The sequence below is a fragment of the Saimiri boliviensis genome, chromosome 16 (assembly GCF_048565385.1).
Source record: "Saimiri boliviensis isolate mSaiBol1 chromosome 16, mSaiBol1.pri, whole genome shotgun sequence".
In the NCBI taxonomy this organism is placed as follows: Eukaryota; Metazoa; Chordata; class Mammalia; order Primates; family Cebidae; genus Saimiri; species Saimiri boliviensis.
The window spans coordinates 58,692,553-58,715,669 of record NC_133464.1 but is presented as its reverse complement, the minus strand read 5'-3'; the positions used below and the strand labels follow the sequence as shown (position 1 = coordinate 58,715,669).

Genomic DNA, 23,117 nt, shown 5'->3' with positions numbered 1-23,117 from the left:
TACAAGTCTCAAGAGGTATCTGGAGAGTGAATGAACCTTCCTCAAACTGATTTATCCCGTTAGCACCTGATGTCTGATACCCAGCAGCTACTCAGGAAGCATTAGCTTGCCTTATTTCTCCCGCATGGGCTCTGGTATTCTTTGGGCAGGGGTGCAGTGACCCAAGGGGCAGGAGATCCACGTGGGGCAGGAAGACACCTGCAAACAGCAGGCTGTGAGGCACGGGGCTAGTGCAGAGGGTCCCCGGACCTGGAGAACTGATACTAATATGCCCGCCATGGGCTTGCCCCTAGACCAGGACTCTGAAGGAAATTGCTATTTCAGTCAACTCCATTGCCTGCACAGGGTCATTTCATCTGTGCTGGCTACCCGGGGTGCTGAAAGTCACCCCCAGAAAATCATTTATCAGAGCATCATATGGGTTTGATATTACTGCAGCAGGTGCGACATCATCACCTTTCAGCCCTGAGAGGAAGAGTACTTTTCTTTTAGGAAAAAAGAAAGAAATGAACTATGATTACAGGCAGATCTTTGAAGCAGAGGAAGGAAAGTGGGGACTTTCAAGCGACTTTTTTCTCCTCTCAGTCTTGGACCAGCTTTCCCTCTTGGCCTTCCTTTCTCACTTAGCTTATTTAGTTTGGTCTGCTCAGGGTTCTGTTTCCTAAGGGAGGTTTGGTGGTAGATCAGGAAGAAAGTGCTGCTGTTTCTGCATGTAGCAAGTGGTGCCCAGCAGGCAGGGCCCACCCCCCGGGACACAAGGCTGCGAGCCAACCGCACTGCCTGTGAGTAAACCACACCAAAAATGGCCAGTCCAGCACTTCCAAGAGCTGTTCAGGTCAGCAAACTCTTTGAACAACTCCTTTCAGCCAGGGACAGTACTGGAGGGGGACAAAGATGAACCAGAGGGTCCCTGTGCCCCAAGTTCACTGCTGGTTCCAATTGTTCCGTGGCATGACACATGGGAGCCATGACACAGGGAAATGGGGTGTGGCTTTGGAGGGTCACCCGTCCTGGCCCAGGAAAACAGGAAGGCACAGTCAATACCTGCTGGGAGGCAGCAGTTGAAGTCCAGGCTCAAGATCTCATGAAGCAGAGACCAAATCCTGTTTGCCCTGCAACCTGCCAGCTTCGTCGGGTTGTCCTGTTCTTCAAACACCAGACCAAAAACCGACTTCGATTTCCACTGAATTTTCCCCCCACATTAGAAGTTATTTTTTTGTTAGCTTCTGTTTATCCTTTTTTTGATGTTTTCATACTTTTAATTACAATTTTATTAGAAAGTAATCAAAGCAAATTACCCCAAAAAAGTTTTGGAAGTTACACAATATTTTAAAAAGTCACTCATGGTACTACCACCATCACAGAGCATTTTGGTACATTTTCATCCACATCATTTTTGTTATGTGAGCTACATATGTCCATTTTTTTCCTTTAAAAATTACTTTTCTTTTTCTTCCTCACTTATCCCCAAAAATGTAGGAAAAAGAACCTTTTACTAAATGGGCTTGAGACCTTTGGGTTAGTTGTCTCTTTTTCTGCTGCCAACCTCTTTCCCATTCAAATGGAAGGTCAAACATTATGTTCACTTTAAGGAACTTTCCTCTTGGTTCTTGGCTTCATGCTGAGAGAGTGAGCCCCTGGGCCCCTGGGACTTTATGTGAAGGGAATCCCTGCTTTGCTACCAAAGAATCTAGGTTCAACTAGTTTGGATTTTTGTCATCTCAAAGAAGTCACTTTCTTCCCCAGGTTGCCTGTGTATGAGTTAATAATTTACCCAGGCAACTATCTCAGCACCTGCTCACAGCAGGCTCTCAGTACTGAAAAGTTAGTGCCACATGACCAGCATCGACTGGCCTCAGATGTTTGCAAGCACCCACCCAGGCCACGGGGTCAGGCAGAGGCCTCCTAGCCCACTGTAGCCCCTGCTGGGTCAGTGTAGCTGGCAGGTTGCCGGCCCTTAGTGGGGAGCCACAGCCTTTCCCACTAGGAGGCTTCTTGCTCTGACACCTCCCTGTGCTGTGCCGACCAAAGGTGGGGAGGGAGACACGCTGGCCCTAAAGGGAGGTGGTAAGAAGCGAAGACCTCCAGATCCACCCCACAGGGGGCTCCATCCATCTGCTCCTGAAGAGCTCACGCTGGCCTGCCTGCCAGAATGCCAGCCCTGCCCCAGGAGACTGGGTGACTCTTAACCAGGCAGAGAGCCTGTTCTCTGTGTATTCCCTGGCACGGGATGGAAAAACGGCCTGAATGGTCCTTCTTGGCCCCTTGGCCAACCTTTCTGTCCCTAGACCTCGCCACATCCCTGAAGAGGCCTCTTCTCCCCTGCGTCCTCACCCTTCCAGGGACAAGAGCATTGCACAGCCCTGGCTGGAGCGTGATGGGATTAACAAGAGGTGGAGCCCCACTTGCCTCTCAGGGGAACCCTCGCTTGGCCGAGTGAACCCTCTGCTACATGAGCTTCAGACTCAGTGATTTGCAAGTAGGTGGAAAGCCTGACTAAAACAAGCACAGCCTCCTCCTGGGCACACGAAGCCCTCCAGTTCCCTTTGGGAAGGAAGCAAGTCAACCATGTCCCTTCCCTGTGCTTCTGCTTGTTGGGAATTTCCTATAATCCTGTTTAGTTTAAGTTTTACTTCTTCAGTACTTCTTAGTGTCTGTATTTGGTATTTATAAATTATATACTGGCATCTAAAAGAAATTTAAGCAAGTATATACATAGCAGGATAGTTGTCCTAAGAGATCAGAAAGTAAATACAGCAAGGGCAGGAAAGGAATTAAGGATTAAATGCTCAGCTTCCTGGAAGCCAAATCAGAACGAAAAATGAAATTTTCATTATTTGACTAAAAAAAAGTCCAGATCTGAAAACAAACTTTTCTAAATGCTGAATCTCATTGGGTTTGTTTTAGGAGAATCATTCAAAATAACAGTAAGTGGCCTTCTACTATGACTTTTTGGAAAGCGCATAAATGTTTTTCATGTGACCAAGGACAAAGTCAATGGTGGCTGTTGCCTTTAGTAGCTATACTCATTGGTACTCCAGGCCAGTGGTGCTGACTTGCTTGCTTTGGAATGGTTTTAATGCCCATGATTGCTATTGCCCAACTTTGGAAGAGGAAATAAATTAGAATTGGCATCAAATAAAACATTATAGTGACTGGATGAGAGCAGCCACTTGGGTTGAAACCCCCAAGGTGCCCCCTCTCCCTGCCATCTGTCCATGATCCCATTATCCTATGGGATTCCTTAAAACCTGACCCTTCACCTTCTATATCCTCAGAAACTCAAGCCCTGCCTGTCAGTCCCTCTATGTCAGTGCCTCCTCAGTAGCCTGTGCTTTGAGATCTCTCTCAACTGAAACTTAAGAAAGCTTCAAAAATTACATATCCCTGCCAGCTGCAGCGGCATACACCTGTAGTCCCAGGAACTTGGGAGGCTGAGGCAGGAGGACCATTTACACCCAGGAGTTTCAGGCTGCAGTGCTCTATGATTGCGTCTGTGAATAGCCACTGCACTCCAGCCTGGACAATACAGCAAGACCCTGTCTCTTTAAAAAAAAAAATTGCATATACTGTTTATCTTCCACAGCAGTGGCTTCCATTTATTTATAATTTTAGTTTTTGCATTTTATGGGTTTATAATAGCTGTACATATTTTCAAAGTACTCGTGGTCACCATATACACTCATTTAACCAAATCAGAGTAACTGAGATGTCCATCACATTTATTAAGCATATATTTGCATCTGTCATGGTTCAGACATTGTGTATATATCATCTTCAAGCCTCAGTGCTAAGAATCATTTTTCCTCTTTTGTGTATTAGTAAAATAATGATCCGAAGACTGGTCTCTGAGCCAGGGTTTGCATTTGTATCCTGTCTCTTCCAAATGCTAGCTTTACAATTCTGGGCAAGTTACTTTTCCCCTCTGTGCCTCTATTTCTTTTTCTGTAAAATGGGGATAATACGAGTAAGCCCCTCACAGGATGGCTGTGCCAGTCAGGGCACACTCAGAGGCTTAGGAGTGGTCTAGCCTAGGGATAGCACACAGCCGGGGGAGCTGGCGGAGGAGACTCCTGGTGTTGGGGCTGAGATCTTCCCAGATCAGCTTGTGACCAAGTGGGAAAGAAGGCTGGTGGGAAGTCAGGAAGATCAGGGATGTGCTGGAACCCACATCTGTCTCTCACTGTCTCAACTTCTGTGACATGGTGACCTGAGGAGGAGCTGGTACCCTTTGCCATAGTCCTAAAACACACCTGCCCAGGGCCAGATGAAGCTATAAATGGCAATCTGGTGAAAGCTGGAGGAGATGCAGGCCTGGGAGCACTGAGCCAGCTGACTGGGGACAGCCCTGCTGTAACCTTCAGCGCATGAAGAAATGGCCACTTGTGCATTTACACCTCATAGCCAACCCTATACAATGCTACAGGGCAGGGACTTCTGGGTAGTTCCTGTGCGCGTAAGTCAACACAGTCAAGGCCATATGGTTATGGGATGAAATGAGCAAAATATAGGTAAAGAATTTAGAAAGGTAAATCCTGGCCCACAGTAAGGACTATTAAGAATTAGCTGCTGCTATTATCACCACTGCCGCCGCTGCCACCACCCTCATCGTCAGAGCACATAAACCACTAAGGATTCAAATGCATGGAGGTGGCTCACCATTAGCTGAATTTGGTGACTGCCCAGAGCCTTCCCAACATCAAGGGCCTCCTTTCAGACCACAAAAAAAATCAGCTTCCTACTGAGATAGGAATTCAAGATGCTTGGTTGGCTGATGGAAACATGTGCCCATCTCAGTCACATATGTGGGATTTATAGAAATCATTCTAGAAGATGCCACAAACTACTTTCAAGTGGCTCGCCAAAAACTTACACATATTATATTACATATATATTCTCATATGTATATGTATATAGATAATATATGTACATATGTAGATTTTAAAAATAAAATCAGTGGTAGGTATAGTGATGTTGTTCTTTAACACTTTTGGATGTTTGAAAGTTTTATAATAAACATTGGAGAGAAGTGCACACATTCTCAGCCATTTTTAGGGTGCAGTTTTGAGGGACTTTCACCAGTGGAGGCCACCAAATAAACATTGCCAGATTTTTAGAATATGTAAAGGCTATCTGCTAGGTAACATATAAGACAAACACAGTGTCTCTGTACTCCTAAAGTAAGTACCTAAGTTGTACTCTTTTCCTTTTTTCTTTGAAACCACCTTTGTAAAATAAAATTGTACTTTTAATGTGCATTAGTGACCAAGAATCTACTCGTCCAACCCCAAAGCCAAGTCAGTTAGCAGGGACTCAGTAATGCTCTGAAGATGCATCTGCAGGTGTTTGTTTATGGCAGAACGTGACAACTAGATTTTAGAAGGTGATGGCGCCCATTATGAGCCACAGAGACTGATGACTTACCAGTAACAACACCGCAAGTTTATAGCAATTGTAAAAATGTCTGTAAGTCAGAATGGCAGTGGCGAGGGCAGGAAGCTTGAGAATTATCATCCTGAAAGACAAGGCCACCTACTTGGGAAGGGGGCCTGCCTCCTGCATAGCCACGTTCCTTGGCCTCTGCTCACACAGAGCCCTCGGGCGTCCACCACGCACCACTGCCCTCGTAGTGACACTCGGGACTAAGAAAAGTCCTGCCACAGCATCTGCTACTGTCATTAATCCTTATGGCAGTTGTTGGCATCAACAAAGACCTGTAATCTTTAGGTCAGGAGGAATTTATGTCATGCCTAAATTTAACCAGTTGTCCATTCAGCCAATTTATTGGGTGCCTGCTCCGTGCCAGGCTCTGTGAGCTCAGAATACATCAGTAAACAACACAGAAGTCCCTGCCCTCGTGAAATTGTATTCTAGCAGGGGCAGGCAGACAATAAACAATTGACATAATAAAAATTATATAGTGTATCAGGAGAGCCAGTGGGGGGAAATGGGTTCAACCTGCTTTTTAAAATTTAGGAGGTTGATTCTGTTTCTCAAATCGCTGTTTATTAAAACTTCAAAGCCTAAGGATTTTTAGTTACTTGAGTCAAGCACTTATTGTCCTCACACATGCTAAGATTCACTAGTAATCCAAACCAAAAACTTCTGGAAGCATGTAGATAAAACCTCCTGTGGAAGAAATGACATTTGTTTTCAAATGTTTTCCCTTGCTTTTACATTATATATTATACAAAATATAAATAGGAATTAAAATTATTTTAAATGCATTTCATTTTAGTCTGATCCTAGCATACTGCTTATCTGAAATACTTATAGGAAATTGCAAATAGATTTTTCTGGACCTCAAGAGACAATAATAGCTTCCTGAAATTGAGAAGCAAAGAAGATGCCTAGAACTGCGAGGTTGAAGTCACACCTAAATCTTTAGGCTATGGCTATCTGCTCATTTCCTATAAATTTCCAAGAAATTAAGTTTTATACATTTCTTGTCACATAGCGTTCATGTAAATAAGATTTTTTTCTAAAAGGGTTCTCTTTTTCTGATTCATTTTGAACAATGTAAATGAGAAATGTGATCTAGCTGTTTTAGGAGAAACAGGTATTCCTGAACCACCTAAGCGATGATCTGAGTATAAGGGTTAAGCTGCCTTTCTATTAATATTCAGCACTGGTCAGCTCCATATTGTGGCCAACTAAAATGTTCTCCTGTACTGAGAGCCTCCTACCCCATTCACACATAAGTGCCATGTTAGAACAACCCAGTCCCGTCTCACTAGCTGCAGTCAGTGGGTCAATACGTCACGAGGAACTGGCGATTGGAATTGAGAAAGAAAAGTCGGCTCTTCCATGTAAAGCTTGGGGAGTGGTCAGCAGCTATGCTTTCCACCAGGGACAGAAAGCCATCCTGCCTTGAGTGCGAGGAAGGCTGCTGGCCTGCAGAGGGAAGGCCAGAGAAGAGAAAGAACAGGCCCTGCTGCCTCGGAACCCTTGGCTCCACTTACCCACTTATCGTGTGCCCCAGCTGCTTTCCTGCAGTTGTGGGCATCTCCTCAGATCATTAAATCTCTCTTCTTAATAGTGTGAGTTCTGTCCCTGACAAACAAAACAGTCTCAAGGGATAAAGTCAGGCCTGACCTCTTTCCTTTGAAAGGGCAATGGAAAGGAGTCATGAGAACAGTTGAAGAAATAACAGGACCAAGGAGGAAGTTTCCAGAACTTGGTCATGATTGAGTGAAGAAATGTATAACCTTCTCTTAATGTCATATTTTTTAAAAAACAAAAAGAGGTCTTTAATCTGCTTTTCACTAGAGGAAATGGGTGAAAGTCAAAACCCAACTCACACTACTAAGGAGAGGGGAATCCAGTTGGCTCAGTTCAGTCTTTTAGTTGCTTTTCATTAGGTCAAGTGTCTACCCAGGCTCAGTCACTCAGATGGCAGGATCAGGGTCCTGTAGCCTGAACAGGTACAAATGGGACCTCAGGCTTATGCATGGCCACAAGAGGACACCATGTGGTAGGGCCCAGATGCCAATAAAGCAGATTGCTTTCCAAGATCCGCTTAAGTCTAATGGTGTTGATTGCCAAGTGATGAGGACCTTTAGTGGCTTTCCTTCCTAAACCTGCTTCTCTCTTCAGTTGCCTGGCCGGTTTGGGGTTGCTCCTTTAGTATCATTCTCAAATAGAACATTTCAAACATCTGGGGCTTCCAAGTTCAACCAGCTCCTCTCTTCCATTAACTCAGGAACACCACATTATCAGAGGGCTACAGAGGCAGCAAAGCCTCAAGAGAGGCAGAATCCACCTGAGTAAGATGTAAGCGTCTTAGGAGAAACAAAGACACGCAGAACCAATGAAGCCACGATGGAAGTCAGCAATCTGAGTCAAGTGCAGCGAGATGGGCTGTGTGCACAGCCCTTTTCCGTTCTGAATCCCTGTTACAGAAACCATAAAAGAGGCTGCTGTGTGTCCCTCCTTGTTGGGATACCCCCTGGCCAGAATTGCTGTCTGTGTGCAACCTCAGCTAGGAAAGCAATACCAAACTGTTGGGAATTATATAATTACCTCCTTAATGGACACTTAATCACAGAAAAACTTAGAATTAATATAAATAATACAATAAAAATACATGATATTAACATTTTGTGGTAGCTGAGAAACAATTTGCTCATTTGGTATTTTAAGAATTTGTTGTGTTTTGGAGAATTTGACCTATTAAGACAGGAGGTCAACCTTGTGATTCCAATTTAAAATGTAGTTTAGAATTGATTTAGATCGTACTTTTAAGTTGAGGGATATGACAACAAAGTTTTAGTAAATTTGTAACATTGAAACAGTTAGGATCTAATTGTCACCATGTTTATATGTTGATCAGATTTATAAGAGTCACTTAAGTACTTTAAAATTTTATTAATTAGACCAATGAACTACTTAAAAAGAAAATCAATACATTAAACGTATAAATGAAGTTTAAGATGTTAAAGGAAATTAAGCTACAAAGCCCTTTTAAAAAATAATCGTTAACATTTGCTAGACTTATTAGTAGAATAAGATTTGTGAGTTGAACTCAGTGAGTTTAAGGGAAAATTGAGCTCGAAATTGGTTACTTTAATTAATTAAATGCTAATTTTTTTTTTTTTTTTTTTGAGACGGAGTTTCGCTCTTGTTACCCAGGCTGGAGTGCAATGGCGCGATCTCGGCTCACCGCAACCTCCGCCTCCTGGGTTCAGGCAATTCTCCTGCCTCAGCCTCCGGAGTAGCTGGGATTACAGGCACGCGCCACCATGCTCAGCTAATTTTTTGCACCATTAGTAGAGACGGGGTTTCACCATGTTGACCAGGATGGTCTCGATCTCTTGACCTCGTGATCCACCCGCCTCGGCCTCCCAAAGTGCTGGGATTACAGGCTTGAGCCACCGTGCCCGGCCAAATGCTAATTTTTAAAAGTTTTTTGTTTTTGATTTTTTTCTGTGCCCAAAAGCAGATCAGAAAACCTACCTTGATATTCCAGAATTGTATCTGATTATATAAACCCCCACCCTAATAAACGAATGGAGGGTTAGTTTAATCCCAGCCAGGACTACTTCACGTACAGCTATTGTCCTGGGTGAGTTTACAATCAGTGAGACAGATCTGGGGACAGGTTCTCACCCACAGTGTTCCTGAAGATGACCTGTTTACTCTGGGTTCTCCCAGATCCTGTGGACATGGGGTTCTGGGCTGTCTCTGTGAAGGCCCCTTGCAACTCCGGCGTGGGCCCAGTCTGAATCAGAGACCTCAGGCCCAGATCGTCCTAGCCTTAGGGTTCCCAGCAGGTTAGCAGGCTGGTACTTCTTCAGGCAAATAGCCCACTGACTATATATGACGTTGCTGCCATATCTGAAAATGCAAACTTGACATAACTTGTTCTTTACAATGTATTTTCATCCCATCTTGTCTCTGGTGAAGATGCTTATGCTTAGTTAATGGACATATTCTTTGAACACCTATCAAGTTGCCCCATCTTTAGGTCCTTCTGTTTCTGCATTTGTGTCTTAAATACTATGCACTTCAAAGATGGGACTTTTTTTAAATTATTATTTATAATGTTCTTAATTGCTTTTTACCACTCAAGAAAGCCCACACAGAATTCTGGCCAGGAAAGCACCTAAGGACTGCTGCTTTGCAGTTAATAGAATAGCCACAGCAAGTTCTTGACCTGTTCTTGGCATGTATCCTACTAACCCATGGAACTCTGAGATGCTGTCCTAAATTCTATTTGCTGAGAAGAGGTATTGTTAGTACAAGGCTAATCTCAACAATCAACCTTCTCCCCGCTTATGCAGATTTATGGAAAAGATTAGACCTATAGTTACTCTTTAGAATCTACAAAGGCCATGACGTATTCTGAGGAAGGCTGGATGGACCGTTTGTTTGTTCAGCCTGGGTCTTTGTTCTGTGGGCAGTTAGTTGATCTCTTCTGATAGAGGCAGCCTGTGTTTTTGGCATAAGCATTACAAATATATTCAATAGTTCTCTGTTTTAAGTGAGCTAACAGATAATACTGTAAGAGCAAACTTATGTAAGCCATAGAAATGGGTGGAACTGATGAGGATTCAAGGCTAAAAAGCAAGTTTTGTTATTTAAACAGATTTGCAGATAAGAACAAAATAAAAATTTATTGAGAGGGGAATGTGGCAGTGGAAACTAGTTCTCCGGAATTTCCATTATCCATATCATGTTCCAGACAGAGGTTAATTGAAAGGACAAGTTCAGCATACTTTAGCCAAGATAATTGTATACAAAGAGGGGGAAAATGTGAATGCTAAAGGAGTTACCATCCTAGGGGATAAGACAAAAGGGAAGGAGCACGCCTGCATGCCGGCGCCACCTCTCCAGCTGGCTTTCTCACCGCATATTATACGGGCACGATTTTTCTACGTCTCCATTTTTACAGTTTTCCAGAATCACAGATTTTTGGAGCGGGAGGTTGTGAGAGTTTAGTTCACAGAGAGTAAAAAGGAGGGTTTTTAAGTTTTGAAGAGTAACTAGTCATGAAAATATAAGGTCATTCAGAATAAAATAATTTCAGTAGCCATAAAAATAGAGAAGGGCCCCAGAACAAGAGAAGCCAAGCCAGCTAGGCAGAAGGGAAAATCAGGAATTTGGCCTTGGTCTGGCTGCACATTAATTCAAATCACCTGGGGAGCTTTTCAGCTGATGACTGGGACCCACCCCAGAGATTCTGTTTCAGTTGCTCTGGAGAGGGTTTTGTTTTTTTTTTTCTTTTTAAAGCTTCCTGGGTGATTCTTATGTGTAACAAGGATTGCAAAGTACTAGCCCACATAATACAATAAATTCTGCTCTCATTTCTGTTCCTCTTGGCATGACTTCATGACAATCTCAGCCTTGAAGACTGCCAGTATCTTTCCTGGCAAATACTTGTATTTGCTGATTCTAATGATGGTGTGAGTGGCCAGGGCGGAGGACACTTAGGTGGAGACTGTGATGGCCAGCTGCCATCTGGGCAGTAATATAACCTGCCCAAGTCCAATGGAAGGTTGTGAAGGTGATGAGGAGACCTAACTCACTGGTGTTACCACAGTTTAGGTGTGGATCCTTCTTCGATATGGTCAGCTAGCTCAGCCTTGCAATAGCACTGCTTTTGAGGGTTTTTTTTTTTTGTTTTTTGTTTTTTGTTTTGACACAGTCTTGCTCTGTCGCCCAGGCTAGAGTGCAGTGGTGCAATCTCGGCTCACTGCAACCTCCACCTCCTGGGTTCAAGTGATTCTTCTGCCTCAGCCTTCTGAGTAGCTGGAATTAAAAGCATCCGCCACCACACCTGGCTAATTTTTGTATTTTTATCAGAGAGAGCATTTCACCATCTTAGCCAGGCTGGTCTTGAACTCCTGACCTTGTGATCCGCCTGCCTTGGTCTCCCAAAGTGCTGGAATTACAGGTTTGAGCCACTGCGCCTGGCCTGCAATCAGTTTTTATTATGTGAAGTAATAGGGGCCCAGTTTTCCCTGAATTAGTGATTAGAGTCCAGGCCAAAAAGCCAAAATGGTAATAAGTATCTCATACTTAAAGTTCAGAGAAGTTCCAGCTGTGAGACCAGCCACTTCTCTCTTCAAGGCATGTGGCTGGCCCAGTTCAGCAAAACCAGAATATCCTTTTCCCCCTACCTTCTTACAAGGAAGTTGGGGGTACATGAGGTCAGTAGGTTGGCTTTGGGAGCACACCTCCCGTCTGTTCCGTACCAAATCAAGAGTCCCTAAACCACACTCCCCTCCTGCCCTCACCGATTGTCTCTTGTCTTTATCATTCTGAGCCACCAAATGGCCAAGACTTGATGCTGTAGGCCTGGGCCCTAAGAAAGGAGCAGGAGGGAGGCGGCCAGGCTGAAAGGGAAACAGACAGTGTCTATGCCTCGATGAGAGAGTGGGCAACTTGGTTTAGAAGTTTGTACAGAAAGCAACTGACCAGGAGCAACAAAGACAGGCCAAAACTGGCCCACCACCTATTTTTGTAAATAAAGCTTTATGATACACACACACACACACACACACACACACACACACACACACACAGCAGCCGAACCCCCAGATCAGGTACCTCTTCCCTTCCCATCAAGACAAAGCTTACTCTCTGGAAAGGTGGACCAGTGCAATGGACCTAGACCACAGGACACCAAACACAGTCAAGGGTGGGAGTTCCATACCAAGCCCAGGAGAAAGAAGTGCAGTTCTGTGTTGTACTTCTGGTATTGCCAGGTTCCTAACACTTGCCAGGCAGGAGGCTGAGAGAGTCCTCTCTGGGGAGAACCGGCAGGCTAGTGGCTGCCATATCAGACAGCACAGATAATAAACATCATTGCAGAGATTTCTATAGACAGGACTACTCTAAGAAATAAGACTTGGATAAGGGTAAAATCTCTTCCTCCCCCCATTTTATAAGCTTTTTATAACATAGTTTGTTTTTAAAACTATTTACATATCAGTTTATTAAAATAAAAATTTAATTCGAAAAATGATAGGGAGACATTCCCAGAGAATTTAGACCCTTAGGTTTATGCAATGGCATTAGGTTTTCATAACACAAAAGTTTAGCAGTGATTCTCACCTAGGGGCACTTGGCATTGCTCCTCCACCAGAGGACATTTGGCAATGTCCTGAGGCATTTTTGGTTGTTACAACTGGGAGGTGGCCAGGGTGCTATTGGCTTCTAGTGGATAGAGGTCAGGGATGCGGTTAAATATCCTCACAGGACAGCTCTCCCAACAAGGAGCTATTCAGCTGAAAATGTCACTTGTGTTCAGCTAGAGAAACCTGGGATTAAACTGAATCTCCAAGATTCCAGTCAGGCTCCCAAATATACACATATGCATGTCATTTTTCTTTTAATGAGATGGGGTCTTGCTATGTTGCCCAGGCTGGTCTCAAACTCCTGGGCTTAAGCGATCCTTCTACCTCAGGCTCCTGAGTAGCTGGGACTACAGGTGTGTACTACTGAGTTGGCTTATTTTCTTTTTAACTTGAATAATCCTCTGGGCTAGAATGCAGTAATTAGCTAAAGTTCAGTCCCATGAGCTAACATTATACCCTCAGTGCAATAGAAAATTAAATTGGAGAATTGAATAAATTATCTGGTTAATTGAAAAACAAAATACTCTATCTCTTGATTGTCGTTCAAATAAAGTAAGAATGGAATTTTTTAATCTAAGTTACTGTTGATCATTTCCGTCAGCTCCTCCTGGTCACCGAACTATGTCACAGGATATTTCTCTTTTGGAATTTCTTAAAATCAATGATAATGAAACTGATGATTCTTTCATATAAAAATTAGTTCTGTCTACGTCTGTGTTTTACAGCCAATGGGCAGCGTAATTCACAAGTTACACCAAAAATAAGTATCAAGGAAAGATGAAAGCTTGCACCTGGGCACAATATTCTTTCAGTTTTACAGATTCTGTCATTAGATTTGTTGGCGTCAGCTCTGAGTCCTTAGATATCACCTTGATTTTCTCTGTTGTTCCTCCTTAAGTGAATAGCTTTTTAATATATATCAGATCAATATCCGGGTTGTTTCCTAGAACTCCTAGGTGCCCAGCCCTTTTCTGTTTATTAATAGTATCTCCTGTGATCCTTGCCACATTTTTCCCGAGTCACTACTGATGCAAGTTGAGTCTCCCTTCTCAGAAATGCCTGGAATCAGAAGTGATCAAGATTTCAGATTTTTTTGGAATTTGGAATATTTGCATTATACTTATCACTTGGGCATTAGAAATCGAAAATCCAAAATGCTTCGATGAGCATTACATTGAGCATCATGTCAGCACTCAAAAGGTTTCAGATTTTGAAGTATTTTGGATTTTGGATTTTGGGATTAGGGATACTCAACCTGTATTAAAGAAAGCTGGTCCCTGAGGCAACCCCTCAGATATTTTTTTATTTGCAAAGTTGTTCTTTATCATTAGATATTGCTATTGCTTTCCCCAGAAATATCAGAGTCCTCATAATTTTTTCCTGTTATAATCAAATAATATCTGTTGGTATTTATGACATATATGTATATGCTTACATATGTATAAGTACCTTAAAATTATATTAAGCTATTTTAGAAGATATGTATTTGTATCTCACATGTATTTTTGTATTTATTCATTCAGAAATGTATTGAGTGCTTGCTATGTACGAAACTGAACATTTGTTTAAACACATAATTGCGGGGTCAGAGGTCAAGCAACTCAGTTCCTAAAAACTTTACAGCACTAAGTGAAGATTGAACAGTTAACCCAGTTCCTCTAATTATATCAATGTCTCTTATTTATTGAGGTAATTTGTAAGTTCAGGTTCAACTGAGAATGACAGGGACCTGACTAATCGTGGCTTAATCAAGAGTGGCTTATTTTCTCTCCTACTTGTGGTCATCCACAGTCCTTAAGAATCTGGTTCACAATGGCTACTGGATGCAGTAGCAAAAAGCTTTTAAAATAGAACAAGGGCCAGGCACGATGGCTCATGCCTGAAATCCTAGTGCTTTGGGAGACCAAGGCAGGAGGGATCACCTGAGGCTAGGAATTCAAGACCAGTCTGGGAAACACAGCCAGACCCTGTATCTACAAAAAATAAAAAATAAAAATAATGGGCTGAGCATAGTGTCACATGCCTTTAGCTCTAGCTGCTCAGGCAGCTGCAGCAGGAGGATCACATGAGCCCAGGAGTTTGAGGCTGCAAGAAGCTATGATCATGCCACTGCACTCCAGCCTGGGTAACAGAAGGAGGCCCTATGGCTAAAGAAATAAAGAAATAAACCAGAGCACAATAAGTACTAGCCTGAAAGACAAAAAGATAAATGACTTTAAAAAGAACTTCTGTTCCTCAAAAGACACCAATAAGAAAACAAGGTAAGCCACAAACTGGTTGATGATATCTTTTGCAATGTATATATCTAAGAAAGGAGTTAAATCCAAAATATACATAAAGAGCAGGAATGTCTCAAAAGAGAATGCCTAAATAGCCCATAAACATCTAATAAGATGCTCAATATCATCACTCATCTGGGAAATGCAAATTAACAACATGATGAAATGCCATTTCCCACCAGAATGGCTAAAATTAAAAAGAGTTACAACGCCAAATGCTAGTGAGGATGTGGAGCTACTGGAATACTTATAAATTCCTGGTAGAATTATATATTGATGCAACCAATTTGGAAAACCGACAGTATCTACTAAAGCTGCAAACATGCTCATGCTGTGGCCCAGCATTTCCACTCCTAGGAATATGCCCAAGAGCAATGAGTGCATGTTGTTCACCAAATGAAGGGAAGAGGCCAAATGAGGCTTCACAGCAGCACCTTGAATTTTCTCTCTGGAGGTGGCAGGTGTTCTCTAAGCGCACGGACACCGGGGGCACCATGTAAAGTCATAGAGATGTAGATGAGCATGAGGTGTTTATGGTAGTTGTAAACTGCTGGAGCACATGGGTTAGGATTCTAGAAAGACACAAGGCTGAAGGGGTAGGCCGTGTCTTGTAGAACTTGCCAAGGAGTGGATTTTGCCAAGGGGCTTGTTCAGGTTTGGCTTTCAGAAAGATCACTCGAGGTGTGCAGGGTGAAGCTACGGAGGCTAAGTAACTCTTGGCAGGAGCTATTGGGGGTGCTCATTATCACCTTGCTGCCATTTTGCCAATTTTGGGGAATAAGTACTTTTACTTTACCCTGAATTAGACTACCTGCCGTTCTATGCAGATAATGGAATTGGTATGTTGCTATAACTGATGACTTTCCAGAAAGGCTTACATTCCATAATGCCGACAGGAAAAGGAAGGCAGACAGATGAGTCCAGCAAGCATTTGCTCAACTGCCATCCTGTCTAGCTCAGTATCTCTTTGACAACTTTCACTTTCTACCTAAAAACATCACTGATTTAACAAAACATGTACAGGCTTTGTGCATTCTTAGAGTGAACTTTGCCCTTTTCATCAAAATCCTTTCTGTACTGACCATTCCAAAAAGACAACACAGTTTTTGCCCATGGCCAGCATCCTTAGTGAGTGTATTAACATCACCCAAAGGAGAAGCTAAACATGGTGTTTTTCTTTAGAGCAAGACTGATTTCTCAATGTGAACCTGTTGCCCAATTTTCTTGAGATAGCCCCAAATTTGTATTAGTCCCTGTGTTAAAGTGGCCATCACGGGTTCCTTAAACAGCAGACATTGTCACACTGGTCATGTTTCTGCCAAAGACAAATCAAAAGGAAATGATCTACTGGGAAAGAGGTGTGAGACTGAGGGTGAAGTCTGCCCATGAACAAATCATGAGACTCTGCCGGAGTTACTGGGGGAGGGGCAGAATCACCTTTACTAGTGATCTCAGAAGAAAAGATTCTTATCGAAAAGATTCCTGCGCTAGTATGTTTATCATAGCACTTTCCACAGTAGCAAAGATAGGGAGTCAACCTCAGTATCCATCAGGTGACAACTGGAAAAAAAAATGTGATATATATACCATGGAATACTCCTTAACTATAAAAAGGAATGAAATCACATCTTTTACAGCCACATGGTTAGAATTAGAGGTCATTATCTTAGTGAAATAACTCAGAAGCAGAAAGTCAAATACCACAGATTCTCATTCAGAAGTGAGACCTGAACAATGGACATATGGAATGGAATAAGAGACACTAGCGCCTCCACAAAATGGGAGAGGGGGAGGGGAAGAGAAGGGGGTGAGGGCTCAAAATGACCTATTGGGTGCAGTGTTCACTATTTGGGTGATGGGTACACTAAAATCCCGGACCTCATCACTATGCAGTATTTGCACATAAGAAAACTACACTTGTACTCCCTAAACCTATAAAAAGTAAAAAATTTAAAAAGAGAAAGGATTCTATCCATGTGCCAGGTAATGAGCCTCTTGACACCCAGATCCTTGAAAAAGATGCTTTGGCTGAGTAGTCCACCACAGACCCCTTCACTTCCCCAACTGCAAACTGCCTACACTCAGAGGTACAGGAAAAACTTTTGGATCAGTTACTGAATTCCAATCTTTTGGCCACTTTAGGGACATAACCAGATTTCCCGGGCTGGTTGCCTTAAGCACATTAATTTATGTGATGCTATTCTGTTCCTTAGATAAAGTTCCTTATATAGCAAAGAAGAGAGCTTCTGGATTCCAGGGAGGCAGCTAGCCTGCACTGCTTCAAAGAGAAAGGAAGCAGTACATTGCTGCTGTCACTTGGAGCAGCTCGGGAGAGCAGCCCCTAAGAAGCTGAAAGCCAGGGGTGAGGCTTCCATGTGAGGAGGATTCAGGCTCCTGTTTCACTCTGGAAAGGTCCACTGAGGAGGAATCTTGGGAAGTATCTACAGTAACTCCCTCTCAGCCTCTAGTGTTTCCGGTCAGCAGACAAGCACACCAGAGGCCAGAGATGGACCCACCACCAGGGGAACAGCACATAAAGTAGCTCCATCCTTCACATAGGCCAGTTGTCTTTAAATCCAGCAAGACCCCGCTTTTAGAAACTGACCTCTTTGCCACTGGACAGAGCCAGAGAATACCACCAGATCTGCCCAGGCAAATCCTTCATGCACATCAGTTCCAGGCCTCAGGAGGGATGTGGAGGCTCCTCAGCCACCTGCCTCCTGCTGCCACTTAGGATTCCTGCCATTATCCACAGTGCCACACCAGCCTCCAATTCCGCCCACCCAGCAGGCAGCTCCACTGTGCATGTGGGCACCCTCCAGTGAAAAAGATCAGGTTCCACCTCTCTTCAAAGCAGCAGAACGTAGGGTTTGTCTGGGTTCCTACCTTCATCATGTGGTACAAATAAAACAGAGTACAGGTAGATTTCTGTTAAACAAGCAGAGTCATGAAAATCTCTGCAAAACTACAGAATCTTCATCCTCCATCAGTTATGCCTTATTTTAAGCCAAATTGAACAGTGCCCTATTCCCTGACAGTGGGATGATTTACATGTCCCCTGGCAATCCTTGCATGGGAACCTTGACCTTTTGCTTCTCATAAAGCAATAACCACAGAGGCTTCCTTTTTCAGGCAGATTTGGACTGCAAAATTTTTCACGAAGTGCATGTTCTCAAATAAGACTTTGAAGATAGAATTAACAAGGTGATGCATACTTATCAAGAAAAAAAATAACTTAGGGCACCCAAGGGAATTGGCCTTTGAGAAAAATAAGATAGACATTTTAGTGAATAAACATTGCCCCCCACCCCTGAACCGGAAACAACCTCTGTGCCCAAGGACTTCTTTTCTAAATAGCCTCATGACTGTTTTCTCTCTTATTTAGCAAAATTCAAATGATCAAGGAAATATGCAGAGACCACAGACAGGTCCGAGGAGGACAGCCGCAGGCCCGTGTCCACATCTGTCTCCTGGGCCCCCTCTAGGTCATCAATGGAGAGGAGGTGGCCATGCCTCCAGGAGAGAGCCTTTGTAGTAAAACCTAGTCAGAACCCTTTTCTTATTTCAGGGATTTGTAAGTCAGATACTATTACTATATACTAAGTCAAGCCAGACCCACTGTCCCCAAACCTATTATTTAATTGAAACCTTACATAGTAAGGTTGGCCTATAGGCTTGGACACAGACCAGAGAGAGAAGCTGAGAGAAGCAGCCCCAGGTGCAAATGCACATTGGAAGAGACGTCTCCAGTTCTGCGCAACAGAAACAGGTTACTGATGAGCTACAGTGAGGGCCGGGGAGGGCTGCAGGACCGGAAGGACAGGCTGGGATACAGGGCAAAGCTTCTCATCCAACCCCTGCAGGAGCCACAGGAACGGGAGCAGACAGTAGGCAGCAGCTCCCTTTCCTGTACACGGTTCCTGAAAGTCAAAGTATATAGAGGAAGCAGTAGTTCCTAGCAACAAATAGATAAATGCTAACCTCCTGATAGCCCCTCACTCATGAAGTATTTACTGTCCGGAACCATGGACCACTCTAAGATTGTGTCCTGGCTATCGTGCATGTACTAGAATCACATCCCATGTGGATCTGTTCTGAAACTGTTTGTGCATAGCCCATACTGATCACTTCCGTCCTCTCATCAGTAACAGTTCCCGTGTCTACCAGGTGAGCTCATTGTGATTCTTTAGTTGGAAGAAAACAAACTCTGCAAGCATTCTTTTTTTTTTTTTTTTTTTTTTTTTGAGACGGAGTTTCGCTCTTGTTACCCAGGCTGGAGTGCAATGGCGTGATCTCGGCTCACCGCAACCTCCGCCTCCTGGGTTCAGGCAATTCTCCTACTTCAGCCTCCTGAGTAGCTGGGATTACAGGCACGCGCCACCACGCCCAGCTAGTTTTTTGTATTTTTAGTAGAGACGGGGTTTCACCATGTTGACCAGGATGGTCTCGATCTCTTGACCTCGTGATCCACCCGCCTCGGCCTCCCAAAGTGCTGGGATTATAGGCTTGAGCCACCATGCCCGGCTCTGCAAGCATTCTTTTTACATTTTGTGATAATTCTTATCTCCATTATCCTGCTTAGCCAGGCCCATGCTCTTTTTGCCAATTTGTTGAGCACCATGGGCATGTGTGCTTTAAAAAGTATTCTGTATGGTGATAAGGAGCGGAATCTCCTCCTCAGACTGAGAAGTCTGCCTGGTGCTCTTCAAAGCTCTGCTACCTCTATCTTTGCTCTAGAGATTGCAGAACAAGACCAGGTGCAGTGGCTCATGCCTGTAATCCCAGAACTTTGGGAGGCCGAGGTGGATGGATCACCTGAGGCCTGGAGTTCGAGGCCAGCCTGACCAATATGATGAAACCCTCTCTCTACTATAAAAATTACAAAATACAAAAATTAGCTGGGCATGGTGGCATGCACCTGTAATCCCAGCTACTCAGGAGGCTGACACAGGAGAATCTCTTGAACCTGGGAGGTGGAGGTTGTGGAGAGCTGAGATCGCACCTTTGCACTCCAGCCTGGGCAACAAGAGCCTGGCATCAAGCCTGGGCATCAAAATTTTTTAAAAATGCAGAACAAAATTTCTGGTAATGCATTATTGCCATGACATTGCTGGGAGCTTCCAGTAATTGGTAACTGTGTTTCCTAATGCGTTTAACAATTCCCATCCTGCACTAATGTGATCTGCCTCTCCCCCCACAGGCACAAAGGGTACACAAGAAGTTTTCTAAACCTGGCAGAGCACTTCATTCCTCCGAGAAGAAACGTCATTCCACTCCTTTACCGAGCACTGCTATACCAAGCCATACATCTGGCAGCAGCCAGCAGTCCCTGCTTGACAGTCCTCACCCGGGGCCCATCCGAACGGGCCTGCCTCCTGGGCACCAGCAGGAATTTGCCAGACGAGCCAACAGTACCCCCAACCCTCCCTGGTCTTTCCAGAGAAGCAAGTCCTTGTTTTGTTTGCCCACAGGAGGCCCCTCCCTGGCCGCCTCAGCGGAACCACAGTGGTTTTCAAACACAGGTGCCCCAGGGCACAGGGCATCAGAACGGAGGCACGGCCACCTCCTCTCCATTGATGACCTAGAGGGGGCCCAGGAGACAGATGTGGACACGGGCCTACGGCTGTCCTCCTCGGACCTATCTGTGGTCTCTGCATATTCTGCCCCCAGTAGGTTCTGCAGCACAGTGGAGACACCCCTCCCCTCTGAAAGATGCAGCAGCCACTGGGCAGCTCACAAGGACTCCAGGGACGGACCACTGCCCACTGTCAGCAGGGTGACCACAGAGGCCTCCTGGGCTTCCCTCCCTTTTTTCACCAAAAGGTCTTCCAGCTTGTCAGCAACAGCTAGTGCTGCTCCCCCAGCTCCCAGCGCCTCCCCCATCACAGACCCCTCCCCACAGCTCCCATGCGATGCCCCTAGAGTCAAGCAGACTGATGGAGCCGTGCCACCACCTGTAGGGTCAGCTGACCGGGGGGATAATGACCTGGAGGAATTCTACATCTGAATGTCCTCTGCTGGCGTTCTCAAAACACACAAACTCAGGCCCCAGGGCCCCTCTGGCCTCTGAGCACACCGAATTCTTCATGATCCATTTCCCAGGAGCCCGTAACACATTTGCCTACCACCCTTACCTGGGGGTGGTATATCTCTAGGAACACAGCAGAAAAATACTGGAATTTTTATGCAAATAAATTCTCAACAAACTTAAGTCATAAAATATGTTTTTTGAATATTCAGCATTTGAGATATGGTTTAGTAGGTTTATACAATTTAAATGGTTTATATAATTATTTGAAATGAAAGAAAACCTAGTCAGCCAGAACCAATTTGGCAATTTTTCCATGGTGTGAAGGAAAATCAATTAAGGCCAAAATGTTGAATGTGGGAGAGATACTAAGTGACTTGTATGAGGGATTGCTGCATAATAACGTAATGCACACCTTACTGGATTCTCCATATATTTACATTACCAGAGAACAGTGGCCCCAGGAATATTTAAGCACTGCTTATAATGGAAAAAGTCAGCTTGGTAAGTAAACATATCTAATTCCTCACTTTGAAGCCACACAACACCTGAAAATCTGGATTTATACAAAAGTGGTTAATGTATTTTACAAAGATTTAGCATGAGTAACAGACTCCTGGTGCATTTAAAATATGTGAGTTCCAGAAACTAGATCTGCGTATACCTTTTCACCAGCACATTCACTGGAACGGATGAGGGGCTTCAGAAGACCACTCTACTACCTGACTTTATTTGGATTGCTGAGGAAGAGTCATTTGTTGGAATTACAGACTTATAGGCCATTAAACATCATGGGTAGGTAGTCTTAAGATTCTTCAACTTTCAAAAACCACAATCTAAGAGCTATATTAAAATGACAGGAGCCACACTGTATACTGCTTTCTGCAGTGACCATGCTGGGTCACACATCCTGTGTTTCTCGTTTTTAAATGATTTGGAACATTTTCACCAGCATTTTGAGTGCACAGATTAATAATGCCATTCTCCCCAAAACGGGAAACTTTACATGAAACGCTCTCCTGAACAAACACCAGTGCACTGCCAGCCTCACATGACTGACTGCACGGGAGCTTTAATTAACGCCGGAACTGGAGCCCAACGACCTTGGCTTTTCCTGCCTGTTATCTGCTTCTGCCACGGCGTGAATGGTATTTGAATCTCACCTCCCTGTCACCCCAGTAAGGGTATGTTTGTTTACAGCTCCAACCTCAGCAATGCCAAATGCTGGCATGGGGGGCAGTGCCAAGCTGTCCCTGGATACTATTTACTTTTGAGGAAGAAGAGCATGGGTTTGCCAAGCTCAGTTCCCAGTCTGGTGCTCCTTGCTTGAATTAATCATGGCACAGTGTTCATCTCTCTGGAAACGCCCACACCAGCCCAGACGCAGCCTCAAAGCCCTTTCCAACACAACCCTCCAGGCAGCAGTTACGCATCATCAGCCTTAGCTGAAGCTTCAAGGCTTTCCCATCCTGGTAATGAGAGCCTTAGGTCTTGCCCTAAGCATTCTGGACTCTCTAATATGCAGAATTGTAATATTCTGCTCTAATTTAAAAACATGGTCTCCTCATTCAGGACCAGGAGTAAACAAACTTTTTCTGAAAAGGGCTAGATAAGTATTTTAGGCTTTGCCAATCATACGGTCTCTGTTGCAGCTACTCAACTCTGCCACTGTAGTATGAAAGCAGCCATGGGTAATATGTAAATTAATAGGAGTGGCTGAGTTCCAATAAAACTTTATTTTTTTGAGATGGAGTCTCTCTTTGTTGCCCAGGCTGGAGTGCAGCGGTGTGATCTCAGCTCACTGTGACCTCTGCCTACTAGGTTCAAGCAATTCTCCTGCCTCAGCCTCCCGAGTAGCTGGGATTACAAGCGTGTGCCACCATGTCCAGCTAATTTTTTGTATTTATAGTAGAGACAGGGTTTCACCATGTTGGCCAGGCTGGTCTTGAACTCCTGGCCTCATGATCCACCCACCTCGGCCTCCCAAAGTGCTGGGATTGCAGGTGCGAGCCACCGCGCCTGGCCAGTAAAACTTTATTTACAAGAACACCACCTAGTGGGCAAGATTTGGCCCAAGGGTCATAGTTTATTATCCCTTGAGTTAGGCTACTGCCGGAGGTTGATTCAACATCCCCAGCTCCAGTCAAGAAAAATTCTGTCTCCCGCCCACTGCTGCTGTGGTGTGTCATGCCAAGAAAATGGGCTACTCAGGTCAGACTAATAGCTACA

General features: G+C 44.2%; 1 protein-coding gene across 1 annotated transcript in view; it reads left to right on the top strand.

Moving 5' to 3' along the window:
• FAM124A (family with sequence similarity 124 member A) overlaps positions 1-21,080 on the top strand; it is a 57,509-nt gene extending 36,429 nt beyond the window's left edge. The window contains exon 4 of the mRNA XM_039473446.2: positions 20,061-21,080. Within this exon, the coding sequence (XP_039329380.1) occupies positions 20,061-20,867 (807 nt within the window). The 3' untranslated portion in view covers positions 20,868-21,080. The remainder of the gene's footprint in view (positions 1-20,060) is intronic.
• Positions 21,081-23,117: the final 2,037 nt, after the last annotated feature.